Genomic DNA, 21,916 nt, shown 5'->3' on the forward strand with positions numbered 1-21,916 from the left:
AATCGCATTATGGAAAACGGTTTTGTGAAAGCAGATAGTACAAATCTACCAATGATGAATATGTTGATGGTGGCGATGAATCCACAATTTTTGTGGCATTTTTACACTTGTATTATCGCATTCAGGCACGAGACACCAATTATATACCACTATAACTCATTATTTTTACAAATCTTATTACTTGGTTCTTCGCAATAGTATTGTTTACTAACGGAGTGACGTCACAAACCGAAAAAACATGGCGGCTAGCGTTTCCGCGCGAAAATTGAAAATCATAAATAAAAAATAGTTTTCAAGACAGTTTTCGGTCTCATAAAATTGAAATAAAAATTCTACTGGTTTATTACGATTACAGGATTATTTTAAAACAGTTTTCAAAAAAAGGTGTAATACCCTATTCTTAAATATTTCTTTTTAATCATCAGCTAAGTACCTTTTTCTTATTTTTAATCGATGCAACGTTATCAACTCTTAAATATTTCAAATTCATGGAGTTTGACACGTCGATATTTTTTACATACATCCTTAAGAATTGAATGATCTTGGCCGAAAAAATAAAAATAATTGCAAGAATGAAAAAAAAAGCGACAATTTTTGACGTACTCCGTTTTGCCCCGGTCTCCCCTGCACGTATCTCGCGTGATGGTTATAACGACTCTCCCTTACCCCTTTCGTCGTAATACGGTACCGCCTGTGTGTGCGCGCCGCGTCGTATACTCGATTCGCTCGAGTCGTTAAAAGCCCCGGTATACCTGAGGAACGAGATGCTTGGAACGAAGGAAAGACAAAGCAAGAAAAAGAAGAGGAAGAAGAAGAAGGAGAAGGAGGAATGAAAAAGGAGCGGGTCCGGCCGAACGGCTAAGCTGATGAGTGCTGCGTGCCTCCGCCGCTCTTGCCCGTTCTTGTCTTGCACACTTTCTCACAATACTGACAAACGAAAAAAGTCTTAGTTTGCAGTTGAGTCAGTACTCGGGCCGCGAGGCCTAACTTTGAGGTGATTTTGGCCTGGTTTATGGAAATGTTGAGGCGATAAAATCGGCCAGGTATTCCTCAAGGCTCTCTCGCTCGGATGTTTTCTGCTTGAATGAGATTCGTAAATTGCACTTAGGGAAGCTCGACTGCGCCGTGACGCAGTGTCCCCAAAACAAAAGTGGCCTTTATCCTTGGAGTAGGAGCGAAATAAAAGATTGAAGAATAATCCGCAGGCTGTTCCAAGCTTGTTACGCTTCCATAAGTTCATGCTACGAGATTTGATGGCAGGCTCCATGTGAAAGCGTCGTACGAGTTGGCCCACGAGGGGTCGTTGTTCTGACCGAGCAAGGAAACGAAGCAACGCAAAATGGGGGAACTCGTAGGACGCGCAGTTCCGTCGTTTATCGAACGAGGCCTTCTCACTCTTTTCTTCACAAGTCTTTTCACGAAAGCTTCGTCCAGGCTTGTCTCCCATTTCGCTCATTTCCAAATAAACAATTGACTCGACGTCGATGATGCAACGCGGCTGGACAAAACTGCCGTTGCTAAAAATAACTCGCATCCTCCGAAGAAGCATCCCTGAAAACTAGTTTTCGACTCATACAGACGAGATGCTTCGTGAAATGATCATTTACCGATCACACAGAATCAGCCTCGCGGTGGCTCATGCAGGCATTCCTCGCTCCTATCTACGGACGGATACGAAACGAGAGAGAGAAGTGAGTTTTGCGAGAGCGAAGCTAGCTCGACGTTGCTGCCTCGATCGGGGTGGTGGTTGCTTTTCGTCACGAGTGTATACGTAATCGGGTGGTGGCCAGGGGTCGGAGGGCAGCACGATGGAAAGGGGGATTCGTCACGAGCGTGGATGCACGTGGAGGGAATTGGTAGAAAGCGGCGGAGTGGGAGGCGGCTTAGGGGCGAGGTAGTAGTTGGTGCCGGGAAGGTTGGTCAGGGACTGACGAGCCAGAGGAATGGAAACGAACGCGACATCGAGGTGATACGTGTTTATGTGTCGTATACTCCGAGTTGCTATAATAAACGAGGACGGCAAGATCCGTCAAAGAGGAAGAGAGCGACGGATCCAAGGGGCGAGTGCGGGCCTCGCTGAAGGGGGTTGCTTGGCCCAAGCTCTCGTACAGGCGCGTGTATAGCCGCGAGTCCACCAAGGAGTGCTTTATTGATCTCAGTTTGAACGCCCATGAGGATACCGACGTTGCTTTACCTATATACGTCGTCCGTACGCGGCCGTACAACTGTATACTTACATCCGCTTCGTTCTTGCCTTCTTCATTTCTTCAAGATACGTCGAAAGACCCGTCGCTGATGACGCTGAAGTTTCCAACGTTCGAGTCCAGCGAAAGATCGAAAAAAACTCTCCAATAATTCCAGTAATTCTTCTATTTTGTGTTCCCGGTCAAATTTGCGATTCGTAGTTTTTCAAGCTGCACCGCAACGATTCGTTAAGTAAAAAATTGGTGAATTACAAACGTTTTTTTCGTTCATTTCGTTGGACTCCAACGTTGGAAACTTGAGCGTCGTCCGTCGCTGCTGTGCCACCGGTTAGGGACCATTTTCCTGCAGGCAGCAGCTCTCCCCGTGGAGGAAACTCGAGATAAGTTGAAAGATGATGGAAAGCAGGTTAGTCGGGCAGGCTTTGGGCAGCATGGGCGAATAGAGCGCCCCGAGAAACCATCATTGGCGAGCGATCTGACGCGATGAAGACTCCTTCGTCGCGTAATCCCCCGTTGAGCAGCATAACGTCGCTGCTCTAAAAAAATCGCCACATATATTCCTCGCAGTGGATGGAGGCTGCACGTGTCCATCGCGAGGACGCACATAAATATACGTGACGCCCGAGCAGTGACGCCGTCCTTCTCCCACTCGATGTGTGTGTGCACCTCGGCAAACTCTTTGTTCGATTGCATGCAGGACAATACGTCAGAAAGAGAGGGCAAACGAGAAGGACTCTCGCGGTCGCTCGGCGATCGTTGTCGCCATGGATACTATTGGCTCGAACCAGATTGAGAGAAAAAGAGAGACGCCGGGAGATTAAGGGGGCGAGGGAGAAGAGCAACGATGCTGTATTGTATTACCAAACGTGATATCAACGAATTTTCGTTTTACTCCGCCCCGGCTACCTTCTCTTCGATCCGTAAATACATGGCGTCGCATCCACCGGCGAACAGAGCTCCGGAGGACCGAATCGTCATAACTGGTCCAGGCCTCTTCAACAGTCTTTGCTTCCCAAGTAACTGGCTCGCGATCCCATCGAGGCTTTCGTGCTTGCTGAGCCTCCCAGATTTAGGCTCGACGATATCCAAACCAAAGCTGGACCAAAAATCCAACTAATGTTCGAATGTCGAAGCTCCTCGACGATTTATCACCGGAACTCTTGGAAGTTGTGCGAAATCTAATGACTCCGAGACCGTTTTAGTTGCTTTCGGAAATATCAGCACACTTTGAGCGAACCTGCTGTTTAATGCTGGCTTTTTTTGACACGCGCTTTATCTCGACTCGTCGAGCTGATCGAGTAATCACCTCTTTTCCGTCGTGAACGATGACATCATTCGTCGTCCACGCATTCTCAACAATAGGTGCGCGCGCTCGGCGCTGCTGCCGGGGGGGGGGGGACCGCCGCTATCTCAGATCTCTTGGACTCGGCATCGTCCCAGCCGAGTACTTTGCCGAGAGTTCTGTAACTCCTTTTTACTCAGGTTCACGCGTACATTTATACTCGGCAGTGGCTCTCGCCTGCTCTTGTTTGCCCTCCCCGGAGCGGCGGCACTGCGCTCACTCCCCATGAGTTTTTACGGCGTTACTTCGAGGCTGGATGCTCGTGGGATCTGTCCGAAAGGGAGCGCGAGCGGGCGAGATTAGAATAGCAAAGAGATTCTGCCTGGTTGGCTCGGCCGAGGAGACGGAGCGAGCGAGACGCGTCGGGAAGAAGCGCGTTGGCGTTTCTCGCAACGAGACGCTGCGATGCTTCCTTTTTCTTGCCCGCGACTCGCCGAATTTCCGAGGCTACTTGCCCTTCTGGGAAAGTGCCATTCGAGTCTCGCCGGCTCTCAATCGGAAATAATTCTCCACCGCGGGGAAGAAACGACTCAAGAACGATTATTGATTATTCTCGTTTTCGCCTTCGCGTTTCTCCATTGGCCGTTGATGCGCGGTTATTTAATGCCCTGAGACCGAGTCGCCGAATCGATAAGCGCGCTGCCTCGCTACTACTAATTTAGAACAGCCGAGGTTCAGTCCCCTCACGGTCCATCGCGAATAGTTTCGATCTTGAACCAGCCACCGAAGAGCATCGGTAACTCTCTCCTGCTCTCTCGCCCTCTTGCCTCCTCTCCCTCCGCCTCTTCGGGACGGCAACTCGAAAGAATTTATTTTTCGCCGGTCTGCGAGAACGGAGGCCTTCATCGCTGCGTTCTGCCTCGTTGGCGCATCACGTACCATCAAGAGGCTTCTCCTCGTCGCTCTCTCCATCTTCGTCTCTCTTTTGAGCAACGTTACACGAGATCCAACCCCCCTGCTGGTGCTGGAGCTCATGTATATGCCCGCCACATACGAGAGTCGATGCCACTGAGGGAGGCAAGGTGGTGGTGAGCGAGGAAAAAGAAGACGAAGAGGAAGCGACGTGTGCGACGTACGCGACCTTGCTGGAATGTCTCCTCCGGGCCACAGGAGAACCAGAGTAGCTGGTAGCTTCTTTCTCGCTCTTTCGTTCCCTCTTTCTCTCTCTTATTGCGCTCTTTGCCTCGCCCCCCGACGAAGCATTCCGCACTGGTCTGCGAGCGAGCCGAGCCGATCTCGCTCTCGTATCACGAGCAACACTTTTGCTGCGTGTCCGAGACGATCTTCCAAGTTTCGCTATACAAGTTTAGCTCTGCCCCGCAAGAACGGGGATCCGAACATCACCGAGCGCGGAGCGTGTGCCAACGAGACGCGGGCATCCGCGATGTCTTTCCTTCCTCGAAGTGTCAGTTTCAAGGATCCGAAACCGCAAGCAGCGTTTTCTCGTCGAACAAGACCTTCCTCTAGGCTCACCGGGTTCAACTTTGTTTGTCCGATCCTTCGTCATCGACAGCTTCCTCTCCGAGGAATAGCCAAACGTTCTAGGAAGCGCCCGAAGCCAATCGGACTCCTTTAATGGCACCTGAGCCGAATGTCCTCTCGTCGCAAGTGTCACGTCGCCTTCTATTTCGTTCGGCCTTGCTCAGCTCGCTTATTTTCCTAATCAACATCCTCCATGTGAGATCGTCTTTTGCAGAGTCCCTTTAGGACTCGAACGAAATGTCTGGAAATTAGCTGGGGGCTTCTCCGTGCCCCTCGTTAACTCGGCCACAAGCCGAAGTGCTTTTGCTCGTTAAAGATCCTTTTCGTTGCAACGATGTATTCGAGCCCACGTGGCTAACGTCATCGACTACCATATTTAACCGACAGGAGTGACGATTCACTGACTGTTGAGAATCGCAAGTCTCTCCCCGCGGTTAATTGCAACTCGCGCGCTGGCTTTTACTTATAAGCGCAAACGGCGTATGGACTGCAATTGCAGCTGCTGTTGAGAGAGAACCGCGAGGTGAGAAAGAATACGGCGACGAAACTCGATCGCACGCAACCAGGTTGACCCAGATATATCTCAGCACACGTATGCGCCTCAAGATTTATGTGTGTGTGTGTGTGTGTGTGTGTGTCTTCATCGAATGAGCGCCGAGTAAAAAACATCCACGCACACGTTAGCATCGTTTGTCCAAAGGCCTTGCAGGCGCTTGTTCGAAACTCTGCAACGTCGCGAGAGAGAAAGAGAACTCGTGTGAAAATAAAATTGTCCCAGCCTTTCTCCCTTCGTATTCGGGAGAGAAAACCCGTGCAATGTTTTATTTACCGTGGATAAAGACACGTGTGATCCATCGGAGGGAATTCAACTCTGAAAAATTTTTCAACTCAAAATCCATACAATCGTCGGCTCACTGCGACCTGAATGAGCTCCAAGGTCTCTCCACACTTTTATTATCAATAAAACCCTGGAAACTTTTCATTCATCGGTTTCTGCCAACTACAGCTCTGCCCAGGCTTCAACATTTGGTTGGAAAAAGCACGAGGAGGAGCTCGATACTTATTTTTACCACCAGGAGTTAACGGAAGTTGTTTATTTTTTCGTTCCAGGTGTGATGGGGTTACGTGGTGTCAGGATCCACTATGAGCTAAGGCTACGTAACTAATTGTGAGTACTATTTTCCAATAAAGTTTCAACAATTTGCTTCATCCGATTTTTAGGGCTTCATAATTACTCGGAATTGATGCTAAGCGTGTGTTATTATAGATGCTAACCGTTACGTTTATTGGCCAATTTTGCGCAGAGTTGAATTCGTTGTACTTTCGACTATTATTTCAGCTGTAGTTTGAACTATTATTTCAAAGTGCACTTTTCAACGTTGTTCACGAATGTAGCAGCATGTTGTTGGTGAAATTGACTCTCTGGGGATTTTTACGAGATTTCTATAGTTAACTCTTTCTCGTGGCTCCTAAAATCCTCGATTCTCATTTTGTCTCTTTTATTTCTTCGTAAACTTTCCAACGAAAATATGTTTCGGAGGTGTCCAGCTGAGATGACTTGGGATCCACTTGAACGAATCAAACGAAACTTTTTGGAGCTCCACAAATGTAATTTTTCTAATTGACAATAAAATATGTAGAGGGGAAATTTAAGGGATTATTATAGATCGTGAAATTCTAAAACGAAACGTTACCAAACATTCTCTTCTACTGCGAACGCTTGTCGAAATATCAATTAACGAGAGATTCAGCCAATGCGCTGCACTCCGACGTAGAAGTGGGAGGAGCGCTTCCTCCGTAAAGCGCCTGATTGGCTGCCACTAATTCACTGATATCTCGGTAACGCTGCGTCCTACAGAAAAGTCCCTCAAGACTTATCGCTTCAGAATTAAGCGATTTATCAAATCCATGAATCTTAGATGCGACTCAAGAGTCCCTCTGTACATTGAGCAAAAATAGGAAAAGGGAGAGAAAAAGAGCACGAAAGAGAAGGGTCGCGCTCGTGCCGGTTAGAGAGAAGCGGAGGATGCTTTTGCTCTGCTGGTTCTGTATTGATTGCTTCTCCTCCTCCCCTCGTCCTTCCTTTTACCTCCGGTCAAATCCTCCTCCTCCTTCTCCCTTCCACCTACGATCACGTGTATCTCACTATTCTCTCTTCCCTATTTCTCTCATCTACAACGTCTCCACCACCACCACCACATATTCCTTTATCTCTTTCTCTCTTACTGCACTTCCGCACCCCTCGATCGTGCTTTTTCCCTACAGCCCCCCTCCACCTTTTTCGCCTTGTGAAAACTCGAGGATTGCCAGAGAGAGTTCCCATTTCCAGGTATCCAGCCTCCTCCCCCCCCCCCCCCCCACTTCCTTCACTATATTTGTCCCGCGCTTATTCTCTTTCTCTTATTTTCCACCTTTTTATTTCTATCTCCATTTCGCCTTGTTCATCTTTTACCTTCGTACATTGTTTCAGTTTTTTATCTTCCACCTGCGTTCACTAACTTTTCTCCTTCCGGACCTTCTCACATTGCCATTTCCACTTTTCCCTCGGCTCGTTCTCCCCCTCCCTTATCTTGCCATTGTCCTCATGCGTGTTTTCATCTTCTTCCTTATTGCCAGTAAGCCTAGTTGGAATTGCCGCACGAAAAATGGCGTGTCCAACTGCAGCCCTGCTCACTCCAAAGTCAAAGTATTTTACCATCGACTGGGCAAAACAACAACGGAATTGTGGAATATCCGCGCAGCAGCTCTTGAGAAACTAAGGATTTGAAAGGAGATGGAAAATTTTTAGCACGGGAAACCGACGACGGAACAAAACGGGAAGGGAATACTAAATTTTTCAATGTTTCTTTCATCAAGAACGACTTTTTTCACATTCCCCTTGAATAAACACACCCGTAACTGTAAATTTGAAATTTTCTAGTCTTCTTTTCACCTCTGACACGCTCTTTTTATTTTTCGGTCGTCGTACATAATGGCGGATGAGAAATCGATGGCCTCGCAGCACTCAAGATTGCATGTTTATATCTATCTTCACCCGCCCCCCCCCCCTCCCTCCCTCCGGCTCTTCCTCTCTTTCTCTGGATTCGGTATTTTCTCTCTCATTCTGTCACTCCAGTTGGTTTTCCTGCTCTTCTGGTTTGCCTCCGTGCTCGCTTGCTTCTCTGTCACCTTCTCCTTTCCTCCCTCTCGTCCACGTTCCATTTTCTCCCCCTTCTATCCAAGTGTAAGCTCTATGCCCTTCTCTCTTTCGAACCGAGAGCTTTCCTCGCGAATTCACCGAGAGGCGTAAACTTCGCTCCCCCGGTCCAACTGAAAGCCATGAAAACCCAGCGCTGGATCGAATGACGAAGGAAAAAGAGAGAGAGAGACGAAATAAAAAGGCGATAATGCGGAACTGCGGCCTGGAAAATTCGGGGCTTTATTAATGCACTTAAATCCTTTCTTCAAAGTATCTCTCGATTTTTCATTAAAAATGAAACTCCACCAATTACCGTTGGCTTTGCATCCTACTTCCGCAATGGACCATTCGAACTTTGGGTTCCCCAAAAAGCCTAAATTCCAACAACGCATTAGCCGATATTTAGCCAACTAATGAGCTCCTGCAAGCATCATTTTTATACACGCGTTACTTGTTAATTCGTTACAGGAGACTGGCATGGAGAAGGAGAACTCCGCGTCGAGCGGAGGTGGTGGTGGCGAGAACACGGCTACGGTGACGGGAGGAGGAGCCACCTCCGCCTCCGAAAAACTTCAAGCCGACCAGGCGAACCCTCTTCTCGACCCCAGCGCCCTTTTTGGTGGTAAGTATCTTCGTACCAAATATAAAAAAGTTCTTTTCACCATTCTCAGCGAACTGTGAATTAAAAATTGGTCAAGATCTTATCAGAGGGTGGTGGAAACAACCGAAAAGTCTTTTCGACTCCAGGAAGATGAAAAATCATCTTCCGGGACGTTTCGAATTCGAGGACTTTTCTTTTCAGTTCAATTTCGTGTTACGTCTCTTCGTAACTTTTTTATACGCCCCACGGTTATACGGCATTCGAAAGAGGACACGTAGCTGCTGCTGCTGCTTTCGACACATCTGTTATTCCTGCAGGGAATCAATAGTGACAGTAATAAAATTTCCCACTCGGTGGATACTGTGCTGCGAGGATACACCTACAGCCAAGCGGTGGCTCTACCGAATAACGGATCCAAAAATCCATACTGGACTTGGAGAGATTAGCAGATCGCGTGATCTTCTTGGAAACTTTGTTAAGGTCTTCTGTGGTCCGCTACCGCAGTGCCTGAGTTAAAACCAAACTTAATTAATCTTCTCGATCTTTGGTCCGACTTGGTTGGACTTATAGCTAATCTCGAGCCGAAACCAATTTTGCTATTCGAACTCTAGCAAAGGCCAGGATACTTGAACGTCTACTGGAATCATCAAGTCCTATCATTAAAGTGGTCACTCGGACTCGCGGGAATCCTCGGGAGTTGGCCGGTGGTCAGGAAACTTTTGACTGGTTTATCCATTTAAAAATGTCCAATCGTGTGGAGTAAAGTAACATAGAAAACGAGGCGAGATCACGACGAGAACTTTGACGCGCTGTAGTTATAAACTTTACGATTGTACAGAAAAAAGCTTCGAATAAATGTTGTAGGGATTTTTATTCTCTACCAATATGGTCCTGACCATTTTCCCCGTAGAGTTCATCGGTCGTGAGATATCCGAGAAAAAGTGATCTCCCAGTTAGGGAAAGCATAATCCAGCAAAACCGTTTGGGACGAGTGCTCAGACGACACCGCCGAACAATTTCCGGCAGGAAAATCAGTTCCGCAAATTTCTCCAGTACAAAACTCTCCTTGTTCCTCTTTTCTCCCTGCACCCTTCTTGCCTGTTCCTTCAGCTTCCGGTACCTGAAAAGGCCTGGAAGCTGAATCCATTCTCATACCGCATTCGTTCCCAACTGTCGTCCATCATTACACCCGCAAAACTTTGCTGCAAACTTACAACAATGAGGGGGTCACCACGAACGGCGTGTAAAGCATGGACAATCCCCCGTGTATGTTTATGTGCCTGTTTATCCACGAAACCTGCATTCGCACACACACACACACATCTTTACTCGGATGGTAACAAACTCAACTATGCTTTGCCATCGCGACATCCATTTGGCGATGAAGCGCTCCGGGTATCGCCATTGCTCATGCCACCCAACCCAACGTGAACACACCACCGCGCTTATAGAGAAACACACGAATGTTGTAGATCCGAGGGTGCGGTAGAGAAACGTGAATGTGTTCGGCAAGCATTCGCAACAGTGCAGGATTGCTGTAGTGCGCTCACGAGGCATCATTTGAGACCCAACGTAGCCTCCGAAGCGCTCCTACCCCTCGGCCTTTGCCGCCATCTTTCTCGCATCCCCAGAGAAATTTATCTCGTCGCCTCCATCCGTCTCACTTACTCTTGCTTTAAGGGTTCACCTTTCAGTTCCTAGTCAGCGTATATGCCTGCGCGCTGCTCGGAGATGCACATCCCATGCAGCATGTTTCGCAACCCCTGCTCCTACTCCCACATCCAGAAACAACCCTCTTATATTCTATCTCCACTTTTGTCGTTCACTGTCCTTCCTTCCTCCGTTGCTAGCCCACTCCCGGGTCAACGTCACCTACAGGACGTCCCAGGTTTAATGGTCTACGATGCAAGCTCCGCTGTCTAGGGCCTTGAACGAGTTGATCGTTGAAGTTGACCAATCCGGCTGTTATATGGGGAATGTCGTCGAAACCGTGCGAGATAATGCTACGGTGCATGGGACCAATCTTTTAGAGAATAAAATTTCCCACAAAAAAGTACTCGACCACTATTTCTGTACGTCGAGTAGTTTGGCTTTGAGAGTAGATTGAAAGATGACGTCGAAAGCGCTCTGCGAATTAATAGCGTTCCAAGTGTTCTTGGGCCTAAGCTATTGAAGATAGCGAAATGGCGCATCATACTTTTTTGTTGGAAATTTGATGCTCTACCGAATCGGTCCCAACCATTTTTGCTCTATCTCCCACCGTTTCGCCAGAATTACCGATAAACTTCGTGGATTCGCCATTTCCAATTGGGGATCGATCTTTGCCGTCCGTAATCCGGTCCCGGACGAAATCCACGTAATTGGCTATTAAATCTGGAACATCCTGTAACTGAATAAAGTCCCGGTGACATTTTACTCGCAAATAAATTCGAGGCAAACCTGCGCTAAAGAGGATTCAGCCAACATAGAGACTCGGAGAGATCCTCGGGACAAACATCGGACGCAGGCAAAGGGGGAGAGCCATGATGAGACAGAGAGAAAGCTCACTCCCCCCCGCTTCTACCTGGTTCTGGATATTTATTGATTACCTCTTGAATCCAACGTAGCCCCCCCCCCCCCCACCTCTTCTGGCGTATTGGACGACACATCATCGTTCCCAAATCTGCTGCAGCAGTCTCCCAATCTGCTATCGCATTTGGCACACATTTCGGATCTTTTTGTGGCTGCAATATGATTAACAAAGTATATTTGAGCTGGGGCTTTTTCCTTTCGGCAAACATGCCCAATAAAATGATCGATTACGAATGAAAAATTGACGTCTTTGCGTCCTCGAACTTTTGTCATCTCTCACACGTGTATTTCTGCAACTTGCCCCGGAGTTTCGAGCCACCAACTGCCACTGGCACTCTGCAGGGAAAACGCACGACGACACTTCCTAGTGTAAACGAAATTAAACCGATTTGGAGTAACGCCAGAATCGTGGGGCTCTACAGCAGACCTTTTTTCCTCCGCCTCTGCTCTACCCGCACTAAACTTAACTCGTAATAGAAGAATGCGCGCGTCTTCGAGGAGAGTCTGATCGAAGTTCTTATGCCGCTTCCCTTAATTCGAGTTCCATATTTTCACCCATGCTCGTTAAGCTCGTACTTCTTTTAATTATTCATTTATCGTGAGCTCCCCGCAAGGACAAAAAGAATATCGAAGTTCCTCTCCTCGCCGTGTCCTCAAACAAAGAGCCAGCAATATTTTTTTAATGAGGTCTCGCACAAAGAAAAAGGCGCTTACCCCTTGTTCTCGTTGAGCCCCTCGTTTCCTGGAGCCCGAGGAATATTCTCGGCTTTCCGATGTTCTTTTTTGCTCGAGTCTCTTTACCCGCAAACACGTGTGTGCCTCGGACTCGCCCCGCGTTGGTCTTACACGTCTTCACCGAGCTATTTTCTTCTTGCACGTCTCCGAAGAGAGCGGAGCAACTCGTTTTAGCGTACGCGAAACAAATTTGGCCAAGTCCGCTGTGCAGTATTCAAGACGAAGGATAAAAATACATAGGATGGTCAAACTACCTTAAAAATCGAATTTCCAACTCCGCTATTGTATTCGCGACTTAAATCCGAATAAATAAGTATTTGGAAGTTTTTCAATCCCGCCATTTCCTCAGGCGTTATCGACGCCCAACGTTAGCCCAATCGCGTCAGACTCCGCCTACCGACGCTATCACATCCCACGCTTCTCATTGGTCGAACTTTAAACATTCAATAACTCCTCACCAATCAATCCTATCAAAAAATGCCAAAGAACTTTTTCACTCAGAATTTCTTTCTCCATCGAATAACACGATGCTCACCTCGCTATTTAAAACAACCTGTACAAAGGCACGAGATAAAAGTAAGCGTTCGTATATTTTCATGTAGAAAATCGGGCAGGGTCAGTGTACGGATGACCGTTTTTTTTCCCATATGTTTCGAACCCGAGTTCATCGTATACTCGTCGTCATCGACAATCCCCCTTGTTCAATACACGTACACGTGCATACATTGCGGGGCAGTTTCTCCCCCGGTCAAAACGTGCAAGTAACCTATATATCGGGTTTGAACTCGGTCCTGCTCGTGGGAGGAAATAGTCGGAAGAGTGAGCACGTTGCGGTAAATAGGGCACGCGTAAATCGAAGCTAGCTCAAGTCGTTAATGGACCAGTGAAAAATTACTGGCAACAAATACCGTAGCCGAATCGATTAATTACACAAAAAAATGACTAAATCGATTTTGAATTTGTACGCAAACTCGAAAAAGTTCGTTTAAGCGGTCAAAAACTTCATTTTCATTTGGATTCTCATCTCGTCGATTAAAATCAACAAAAACTAATTAATCACCTTTATTTTAGAATTAAATTACTAAAATCTTGTTAATAAAAATTAAAAAAAATCAATTTAACCGAAAAAGTAACAATACTTGATTAATTTTGTTTTTCTCTCTCTCTCTCTTCTCTTTAATTACACAAAAATTACACAGAATTACACAAATTAATTTAATTACACAAAAAAAATGACTAAATCAATTTTGAATTTGTACGCAAACTCGAAAAAGTTCGTTTAAGCGTTCAAAAACTTCATTTTCGTTTGGATTCTCATCTCGTCGATTAAAATCAACAAAAACTAATTAATCACCTTTATTTTAGAGTTAAATTACTAAAATCTTGTTAATAAAAATAAAAAAAAATCAATTTAACCGAAAAAGTAACAATACTTGATTAATTTTGTTTTTCTCTCTCTCTCTCTCTTCTCGTTAAATACACAAAAATTACACAGAATTACGCAAATTAATTTAATTACACAAAAAAAAATGACTAAATCAATTTTGAATTTGTACGCAAACTCGAAAAAGTTCGTTTAAGCGGTCAAAAACTTCATTTTCGTTTGGATTCTCATCTCGTCGATTAAAATCAACAAAAACTAATTAATCACCTTTATTTTAGAATTAAATTACTAAAATCTTGTTAATAAAAATTTTAAAAAATCAATTTAACCGAAAAAGTAACAATACTTGATTAATTTTGTTTTCCTCTCTCTCTCTTCTCTTTAATTACACAAAAATTACACAGAATTACACAAATTAATTTAATTACACAAAAAAAATGACTAAATCAATTTTGAATTTTTACGAAAACTCGAAAAAGTTCGTTTAAGCGGTCAAAAACTTCATTTTCGTTTGGATTCTCATCTCGTCGATTAAAATCAACAAAAACTATTTAATCACCTTTATTTTAGAGTTAAATTACTAAAATCTTATTAATAAAAATAAAAAAAAATCAATTCAACCGAAAAAGTAACAATACTTGATTAATTTTGTTTTTCTCTCTCCCTTCTCGTTACAGCTTATTGGCCAAGAGGTGACAGTGCAGCGTCCTCTATTTTCGGTGGCATGCCAGGAGGTTATGGCCTCAGTGCTCATCACTTGCCCTCAGCGTATGCGATATTGGGCCGGGGAGGTACGGCGCCGGGTTTTGGTGGTCACACACCAACTTCTGCACCACCACCACCCCCACCATACACCCATGGGAGCCTCGGCACTCTCAGTGTTGCTGCCAGTCAAGCTGCTAGTTTAGGTGATCGTTGTTCGATTGTCATTATCATTATTGATCGTGCTGCGACCTTTTTTTTTTATTTGAAATAATAAAAGTGTCGAAAATCTCGAATTTTTTAAGCTTTTTTTATTGAAATGTTTAATTTAATCTTTTCGTTTAAAAATCTGGCGATGACGCGCATGGTTTATTCAATTCATGAGGCGACTCAATGAGATTTTTCGTGTTCGAAAATTTCAATGATTTTCATCCAATTTTAATATTTGAAAAATGAATTTGAGAGCGAGTGGATTGATTTTGATCTCTGCAAAATTTGAATCTAATTTTAACTCACTTATTTGCATTTTTTAAATTTATTGATTTTTCTTTTCTTTTTTTTTTCATTCAGGAATAAATCCGGCCAGTGCAGCATGGTGGACAATGGCCTCGCATTTAGCTGCCCAGGACTATCTCGCGAGGATACAGGGGGCTGCTGGATTGCCGGGCTTTCCGCCTGGTGCCGAAAGCCTTTTACCACCCTATCCCGCTTCGTTACTTAATCCACCGTCCCATTCGTCCCACAAGTCCAGTAAGTGTAAGTGTTTCGAGCTCGATCGACTCGTGCTTTATTCATTCTCTTTTTCACCTCGTTTTTCTCATCTACGACGCTATTTCGACGGTAACATTGTCATTTTTGCAACTTTCTGCCCCCTTAATCGTTAGTGATCGCGATCAATGAAAAATGAACGAGCACCGAACTTTATTCAGTTGGTTTTTTTTATCAGAAACGATATCGAGAATCCATTCAAAGATTCTTGCTTCAAAATTCCTCGAAAATTTAGTATTTTATTAATTTTCTAATTTAACTTTGAAAAAATGAGTAGAATTTGGAATTTTGGTTCTGCTTCGAGCGACTCTTTGTGAAGAGGTTGGAAAATATGAAAATTTTTCTTCAATTTTAAATCCCAATAAAATTTGATTATTCGATTGTGTTACATCGTTCTGGGATTGAGCCACAAAAAATGTTTCGTTTGTCAAAAAACCGATGGTGAATCTTCGAATAACAGTTTTTTCGTGATTAACCTAATGAAATTTTGAATTTTACAGCTAAGTCAAGCAAAAGTCATAAGACGTCAGCGAGCAGTAGTAATTCGGGACCCCCGAGTAGTCACACAGGGAGTTTGGCCGTCAGTCAAGCCCCCATCACATCGTCAACTCATCACAGTACCTCGGCGAGTAGCAGTTGCAACACGCCAACCTCACAATCGCAAAATGTCGTCAGGTAAAGAAAATTTCCAAGTTGAAGCTTCGTTTCCTTCAATCATTCTCGCAACGAACCATCTTGACTTTGAATTATTCTGAAATTCACGTTTTTTACATGCTCTCGTCCAGCACCAGCCCTCCTAAGGAAGGAAGGTGATGAATTACTTGATTTCAATCGCGACATCAGTTTTTCTTCCAATTTTCATTTCTGAATGAAATTTTTTAGCCAAAATGATATTTATATTAGTTCTTTGCAGACAAATTTCGTCTGAGACTCCTTATTCACGATTATTTAAAAAAATTAGACTCTTCCATGTGGCCTCTGGTCGAAATGTTGATTCTGAGAATTTTGATTTTTCATTGACAACGTAAATTGAGCATTTTCATTTAAATAATCAATAAAACTCTTTCTTTCCATGAATTTTTTCGTTTTTTCAATCATTTTAAAAATCAACCGTTTACTTTAGTTCTATGAATTCGAGTTTCGAGGCGGATAAAGTGAAAATAATGTGCATTTAAATTTGCAGTGATCCGAGCAGCATATTGGGCGGCGTACGCTTGCCACCGGACACGGAAATAATTAAGTACACCTCGAGCATAGTAGGACCGAAAATCCCCGGGACAACAAATCGTGGGCGTAAAAAAACGATATCGTTGGATTCGCCGAACGTGAGTGTCCACGCGCCGCCGATACAGACGATGAGCGCGCACCAGACAAACACCACAACGACCTCGATGATGATCGAGCCGAGAAAGTACAATCGTACTTCCGGTTTGCAGAGCGAGGTTAACGATTACAGGGAATCGATCGATCGCGTTGAGGTCATCAAATTGCCTGCCCATTCTACTAATGGCTCTGTACTTTCGGCACCGCCAATTTACACTACTTGCAACACTACCAACGCCAATATCAATGCCAATGACTCCGACGCCCCACTCAATTTGTCCCTTAAGCCGGCGTCTACCAGCAGCAATTCGCCCATTCCTGGCAGTCAGCCTCTCAGCCAACTGAGCAATCTCAGCCACTCTTTACTCGCTTCCGACAGAACTTGTGAGTCCAAAGATAAATTTTCTCTCCAATTTTTTCTTCGTTTTAAAGAAATTTTCCTAAAATAGTGAGAATTCGATTTAAAAAAATGCTTTTTATTTTTTTTTTCTTGTTTTTTGTTCTCAGCCCGAAGAAAACCTGGTCCAAAACCGAGAAGAGTTCCCCAAAATTCGGTCGCTGTGCCAGCCTCGCCGAGTCCCTCGCTCGCACAGCTTTTCGCTGCGGCCGATTCGCCCCAAAGGCCGAGCAGCGGAAGCGAGGAGAGCGAGAGCACGACCACCCATCACAAAGATGGCAGACCGAGAAATCTCGGTCGCGGGGTCTCGAAACCCAAGAAAAATACTGTCGCCTCGCTGCTCGCCCAGAGCAGGGCTCTCGGCATAAAACCAACACCGACACTCGATCCTAACGCCCCCTTGTCTCATCAAGTATCTTTACTGAGATCGAACATACTCGCCGCCCAACTCCACGCCTCAGCGACCGGCCAAATCGATGAAAAGAACCAGGTAAACAAAACGGAATATCGCAAACCAGTCCGGAGGCTAAGTCTAAGGAAAACAAATTTCGAAAAAATCGCTTCTTTCGGGTGGGGTTCAATATGTCGAATAACTCAATTGTATAACGGTCGATATTTTCAAATTTTTTAAGTTGTCATATCAGTTTGGAGAAAAATAAGTAATTCGAAATTCTTATTCCCGATCGCGACTATTCAGCAGATTGCGTGTTTAATCAAAAATTTCTTCTCTGAATTCGTATTTACCCGAAAATGTATATTTCAATAGTTTTCATTTCGAGTGCAATTTTAACAGACCATCCGAATGTCAAAAGTTCATATTTTCCAATTCAAAATGGAGAGTTATTGTTTTACGGACAGGCCAGAATATAGAGTAGGAAAAAATCGAAAGTGAATTTTTCGAGCCTATAAAACTTGGATATGCGGAATAGCGATAGCTCGAAAAGGCGAAAGTCAAAATGGCGATGTTTCAAATTGGAGATCACCGGTCTGAGTAAGTGAGTGAGTGAGACGCGTGTATTTCGAGCTCCGCTGCATTTCTTTATTTTGATCGATCGACTTTCTAACGTTTCGCTATTTTGACTTTTCGACTTTTTGGTGTTTCAGTATTTCAAACTCAGTAATATTTGGTCATTCGTTATTATATTTTCAAAATTGTGAATTTTCACAGTATCGCTGACCGTAGTAATTTACGAATCGAAAGAGTGATAGTCGAATTTTCGAAAAATCGATATTTTAGTTATCGTCCCATGGGCGATTGTTAAATTCTATTTTCGATGTAAGTAAACGTGCTTAGAAACTTGCAGTTTCTGTTTTATTTATTTTCGGCATTGAAGGCTCTAGTCGAATCTATCCGTCTCCGTATTATCATTCGAAGTTTATAAACTCGAGATTTTAGCTGTTCGAAATTTTAGTAATTCCAACATATTTGATCCCCACCCCTTCTTTCGATTCGAGTCGAAAAATTGAATATTTTCGTCCGCGAATTTTTCTCTCACGAGCTGAGCCCCAAAGTGTCATTTTGGCTACAAATAATCCGGAGCAAAATCCAAAAAAATTTCTTATCACAAATCGAGCATTGAAAAGTCCAACAATTTCCATGTTAGAAGCCCAAATTTCAATCGATTTTCGATCACTCCCTCTAAAAGTCTATTCCGACGTCTTTTGTTTTTCTTCTCAATTGTTTTTCTCCGCCTTCGAGTTGTTTTTTCTGCGTGTTCCCTCGTCGACATTTTTCCCTCGCTGCAATTAATCTTCGTACGCGTCAGAGTCTCCGTTAATTCCCGCACGAATGTTGGCTTCCCAGAGAAGCCGGAAAAGTATTCCTTCCACGGCGAATTCGTCGGTGGTTCGTGTTTTTTGGTTTTCGTGCATTTTTCCTTCTCCACTTTATTTCTCAATTAACAATTCAATTACCAAAAACCTCATTTTTTTACGAAACGAATTAGTAAAGACTGACAAGTTCGCCATTACTTTTCTTTTTTTCCGTCATTTCGTCACGAATTTTTTGACAATTTTAATCAAGATTCGTTATTTTTCACTTTTTTTCACGTTCCATCACAAAATTTCATATTTTCTCTGTTTAATTTTATGATTTTTTAAACGAAAAAAAATATAAAGAAAATGACGCTTCCCAAAACGTAGCGCTCGTTGCAGGAGAAAATGAAGAATAAACTGTTGGAGGCTTCCGGCGAGGAGAGCAACATGGACGTGACGAGCGAAAGCGGAAGCAACACGGACGTCGTGACCGACACCGACGAGGACAACGCCGAGGGCACGCCCAGCGCGAAAAGAAGAAAACTTAATCCCAGCGAAAAAGACCTTCAGGTGCCCTTGGAACGGGGATGGAAAAGAGAGACCGTTATTAAGGGGCTTGGAAAAACAGGTGTCATTAAAGGCGACGTTTCCTATTACAGTCCTTGCGGCAAAACTTTCAGAAGCAGTCCTGACCTTTTGAAGGTAATTTATCAACCGAACAAACCATTTTTCGGCAGCGAATTATTATTTGCAAAAAAATAGTTTTCACATTCGGATGAAAAAAATGTTCATTCTTTGTTATCTTTCGGCAGTTTCTCGAGCAACAAAATCCAGCGGAGTTGACAACCGCCAATTTTTCCTTCTCCTCGAGATCGTTAGTGGGCGAATTCCTTCAGCCAACGATGGGCTTCGCTGAGGCTGAATTCGTCAGGCTCGGATCTCAGGAAGTTGCGAGAAGGCTCGACGAGCTCAGAGCAGCCGGCGGCTTCAGGGACGCCAGGCCCAACAATCAATACGAGAGAGACAAACTCGCTTATGCGAAAAAACTTGCCAAGGAAGAAGCTCAGAGACACAAAGAACAAGCGAGGTCAGAAAAGTCTGCTCCCTCAAGCCCATTTATCAATTGAAAACTGAATAATCGATCGTTGAACCTCCTTTAAGTTGCGAAAAAATACGAATTTCCAATATTTTATGTCAAAAGGAACAACGAAAATGACAAAAATTTTATTAAAAAATCGAATCAAATTCAAAACCTGGGAAAAATCGATACAAAAATAATTGCAGTGGGAGTCAAGCATAAAACTCGTACCCGAAATATCAAATTTTCAAAAACAGTCCATCAAGACCGAAAAAAATGGAAAATCCTTTCATTTTATAAAAAAAAAAAAAACAAATATTAAACCTCCCATTTTGCCTTTTCCAACAGATTAATAAAGGAGCAAGAAAAGACGGAGCGTCAGGAGGCGGTGAGGAGAGAACGTGAGTTGAGAAATCAGCAGCTTCTCGAGGTGAGTGACTCGAAGAATTAAAAAAAAATAAGACAAAAGTAGGAGGAGGAACGATAACAGATAAAAAACACAAAAACGACAGCAATACGAGAAATGGAATTTTAAATTCACGTGTGTCTGTGTGCTAAAACCAACACGAAAAATATGAAAATCACACCGTTTTTATTCTCCAATTATTATCGAATAAATTTACGTGTTCACAATACTTCTCTTTTCTATTTTGGGATAATTGCCATTTTGTATTTTGTCCACTGCCGTGCGTGTCGCATGTTCTCTGTGTGTATCGTATTTAAAACCAGAAAAAAGAAAATTTTTCTTACTTTTTATATATACAAACATTTTTTTTTTCTTCAAATTATTAATCACATTTGTTACTTATGTATAATATCATATTTTCATATATATATTATATGTACGTAAAACTTTTTATATTTAACTATTCATCTCCTTTTTAACGTTTAATAAAACGTCATATAATTATGTATATAAAATATATATGGCGCTCTTTCCACCTCCGAAATCGACAGCCATTCGTCACTTTGACGTTTCTCGAAATTTTCCCTCTGCGATTCGTGCTCGCTTTTTTTCGACCACTACTTCAGATATTTTGTTACGTCTTTACTGCCACTGTTTCCGGATGGTTTTGGGGGCCCGGAAACAGGGAGTTCGACTCTCCGAAATTGAGTGTTTTCAACGAAGCTTCGTTCGGAGCTCGAGAGATTTTTTCTTCGAATTTATCATTTTTTCTTTGGCAAGTTCGACGTGATCAGGGACGTTTAGAACTCGAGCATTTGGACGATTGTGCAGACGAGTTGAAAAACAACTTCGAGCGAGGCTTTAGACGTTTCGAACTCGCTTTGAGTAATGTGAAAGTGACAATGGCTGTCGATTTCCCGTACAAATGTTTCATATATAAATATATATTAATTTTTAACTCGCACATGAATTCACGAGCCATCACGTCTCCACTTCCCATCCCCTCCGCCCTCTTTTTTCTCTCTCTTTCTCACTCACTCTCTCTCTCTCTCTCTCTCTTGTTGATTTTTTTTCTACCTTTTTTCACATAATTCCGCTGAAAAAAGTAAGTGAGGAGCAAAAGAATGGATTTAAAGGAGAAAAAAAATTGCAGCACTCGAGATTTCCTGATGAAAAATGCTAGCGATAGTGACAGGAGAGCCCAGCATGTCCTCCCCGTTTATTTATTTATTACTCCACCTCAAAACACCCCCCCACTTTTTTCTTTTTCCCCAAATTTTTTTAAATTCCATTTTTTTGCCAATTTTTGTTCTTCTCGCTCGATTATTTTGACAAATTTTCGTCTTTTTCATCCCCCCCCCCCCCCCCCCCCCCCCCGAATATTTTTTCGTGCATTTTCGCCTCTTATCAGCCCACCTCGACCACAAAGCCCCATTCCAACCGTAATGCCCGAAACCACCCTCTGTTTGTTATATTCTATAGCCAAAGTTGTCGTCTAACTAAAATGTGTGCTGAGTATGCATCTCATTTTATAGATACTCGTTTCTGTCGGCCGGCCATACCTCGTTTTTGGACGGATTTAGATCCTCCTAGATCATCTTATTACGAATGAAATTGTTTTCGTTATAGAGGATTTTTGGTTTTTGGGTTAAACTGGTTTAGACTCGAGCGTTCCTTCTGACTCGGTGGCCACTCGAGAGGAACTTTTTCTTTACTGATAAAAATCAGTCTTGCCTGGCCAGTTTTGAAATGAAAATTTTAGTTTTGAATTTAGCTCAATTTATAGCTTCGAGTACACGTTTTTTTGTTACTTTTTATTGGAGTACTTTGGACTTGTTTATTTCGAGGAAAAAACTAGTTTTTTCTGTGAATTTTGGAGGTTAGACTTGGTTGAATTCTTCGGTTTATCGGTCGAGCTATTTTGTATGAAATATTGTGGAACTTGTTGTCGAAAAAGCATTAGAAATAGCTCGGTTATTAGTTTGAGATA

General features: G+C 43.6%; 1 protein-coding gene across 8 annotated transcripts in view; it reads left to right on the forward strand.

The window, feature by feature from the left end:
- The window catches only part of tou (toutatis), a 74,556-nt gene that overhangs the window by 27,167 nt on the left and 25,473 nt on the right, over positions 1-21,916 (forward strand). For 5 of the 8 annotated variants that reach the window (XM_043432004.1, XM_043432010.1, XM_043432006.1 and 2 more), the window contains exons 3-13: positions 6,139-6,196; positions 8,675-8,828; positions 14,175-14,405; positions 14,770-14,955; positions 15,468-15,642; positions 15,753-15,776; positions 16,151-16,674; positions 16,798-17,177; positions 18,830-19,144; positions 19,255-19,529; positions 19,869-19,950. In XM_043432004.1, coding sequence (XP_043287939.1) covers positions 8,684-8,828; positions 14,175-14,405; positions 14,770-14,955; positions 15,468-15,642; positions 15,753-15,776; positions 16,151-16,674; positions 16,798-17,177; positions 18,830-19,144; positions 19,255-19,529; positions 19,869-19,950 — 2,337 coding nt within the window. In that variant the 5' untranslated portion in view covers positions 6,139-6,196; positions 8,675-8,683. The remainder of the gene's footprint in view (positions 1-6,138; positions 6,197-8,674; positions 8,829-14,174; positions 14,406-14,769; positions 14,956-15,467; positions 15,643-15,752; positions 15,777-16,150; positions 16,675-16,797; positions 17,178-18,829; positions 19,145-19,254; positions 19,530-19,868; positions 19,951-21,916) is intronic. The other 3 variants (XM_043432008.1, XM_043432007.1, XM_043432009.1) reach the window with 3 other exon arrangements.

Source organism: Venturia canescens, chromosome 11 (genome assembly GCF_019457755.1).
Source record: "Venturia canescens isolate UGA chromosome 11, ASM1945775v1, whole genome shotgun sequence".
Lineage (NCBI taxonomy): Eukaryota > Metazoa > Arthropoda > Insecta > Hymenoptera > Ichneumonidae > Venturia > Venturia canescens.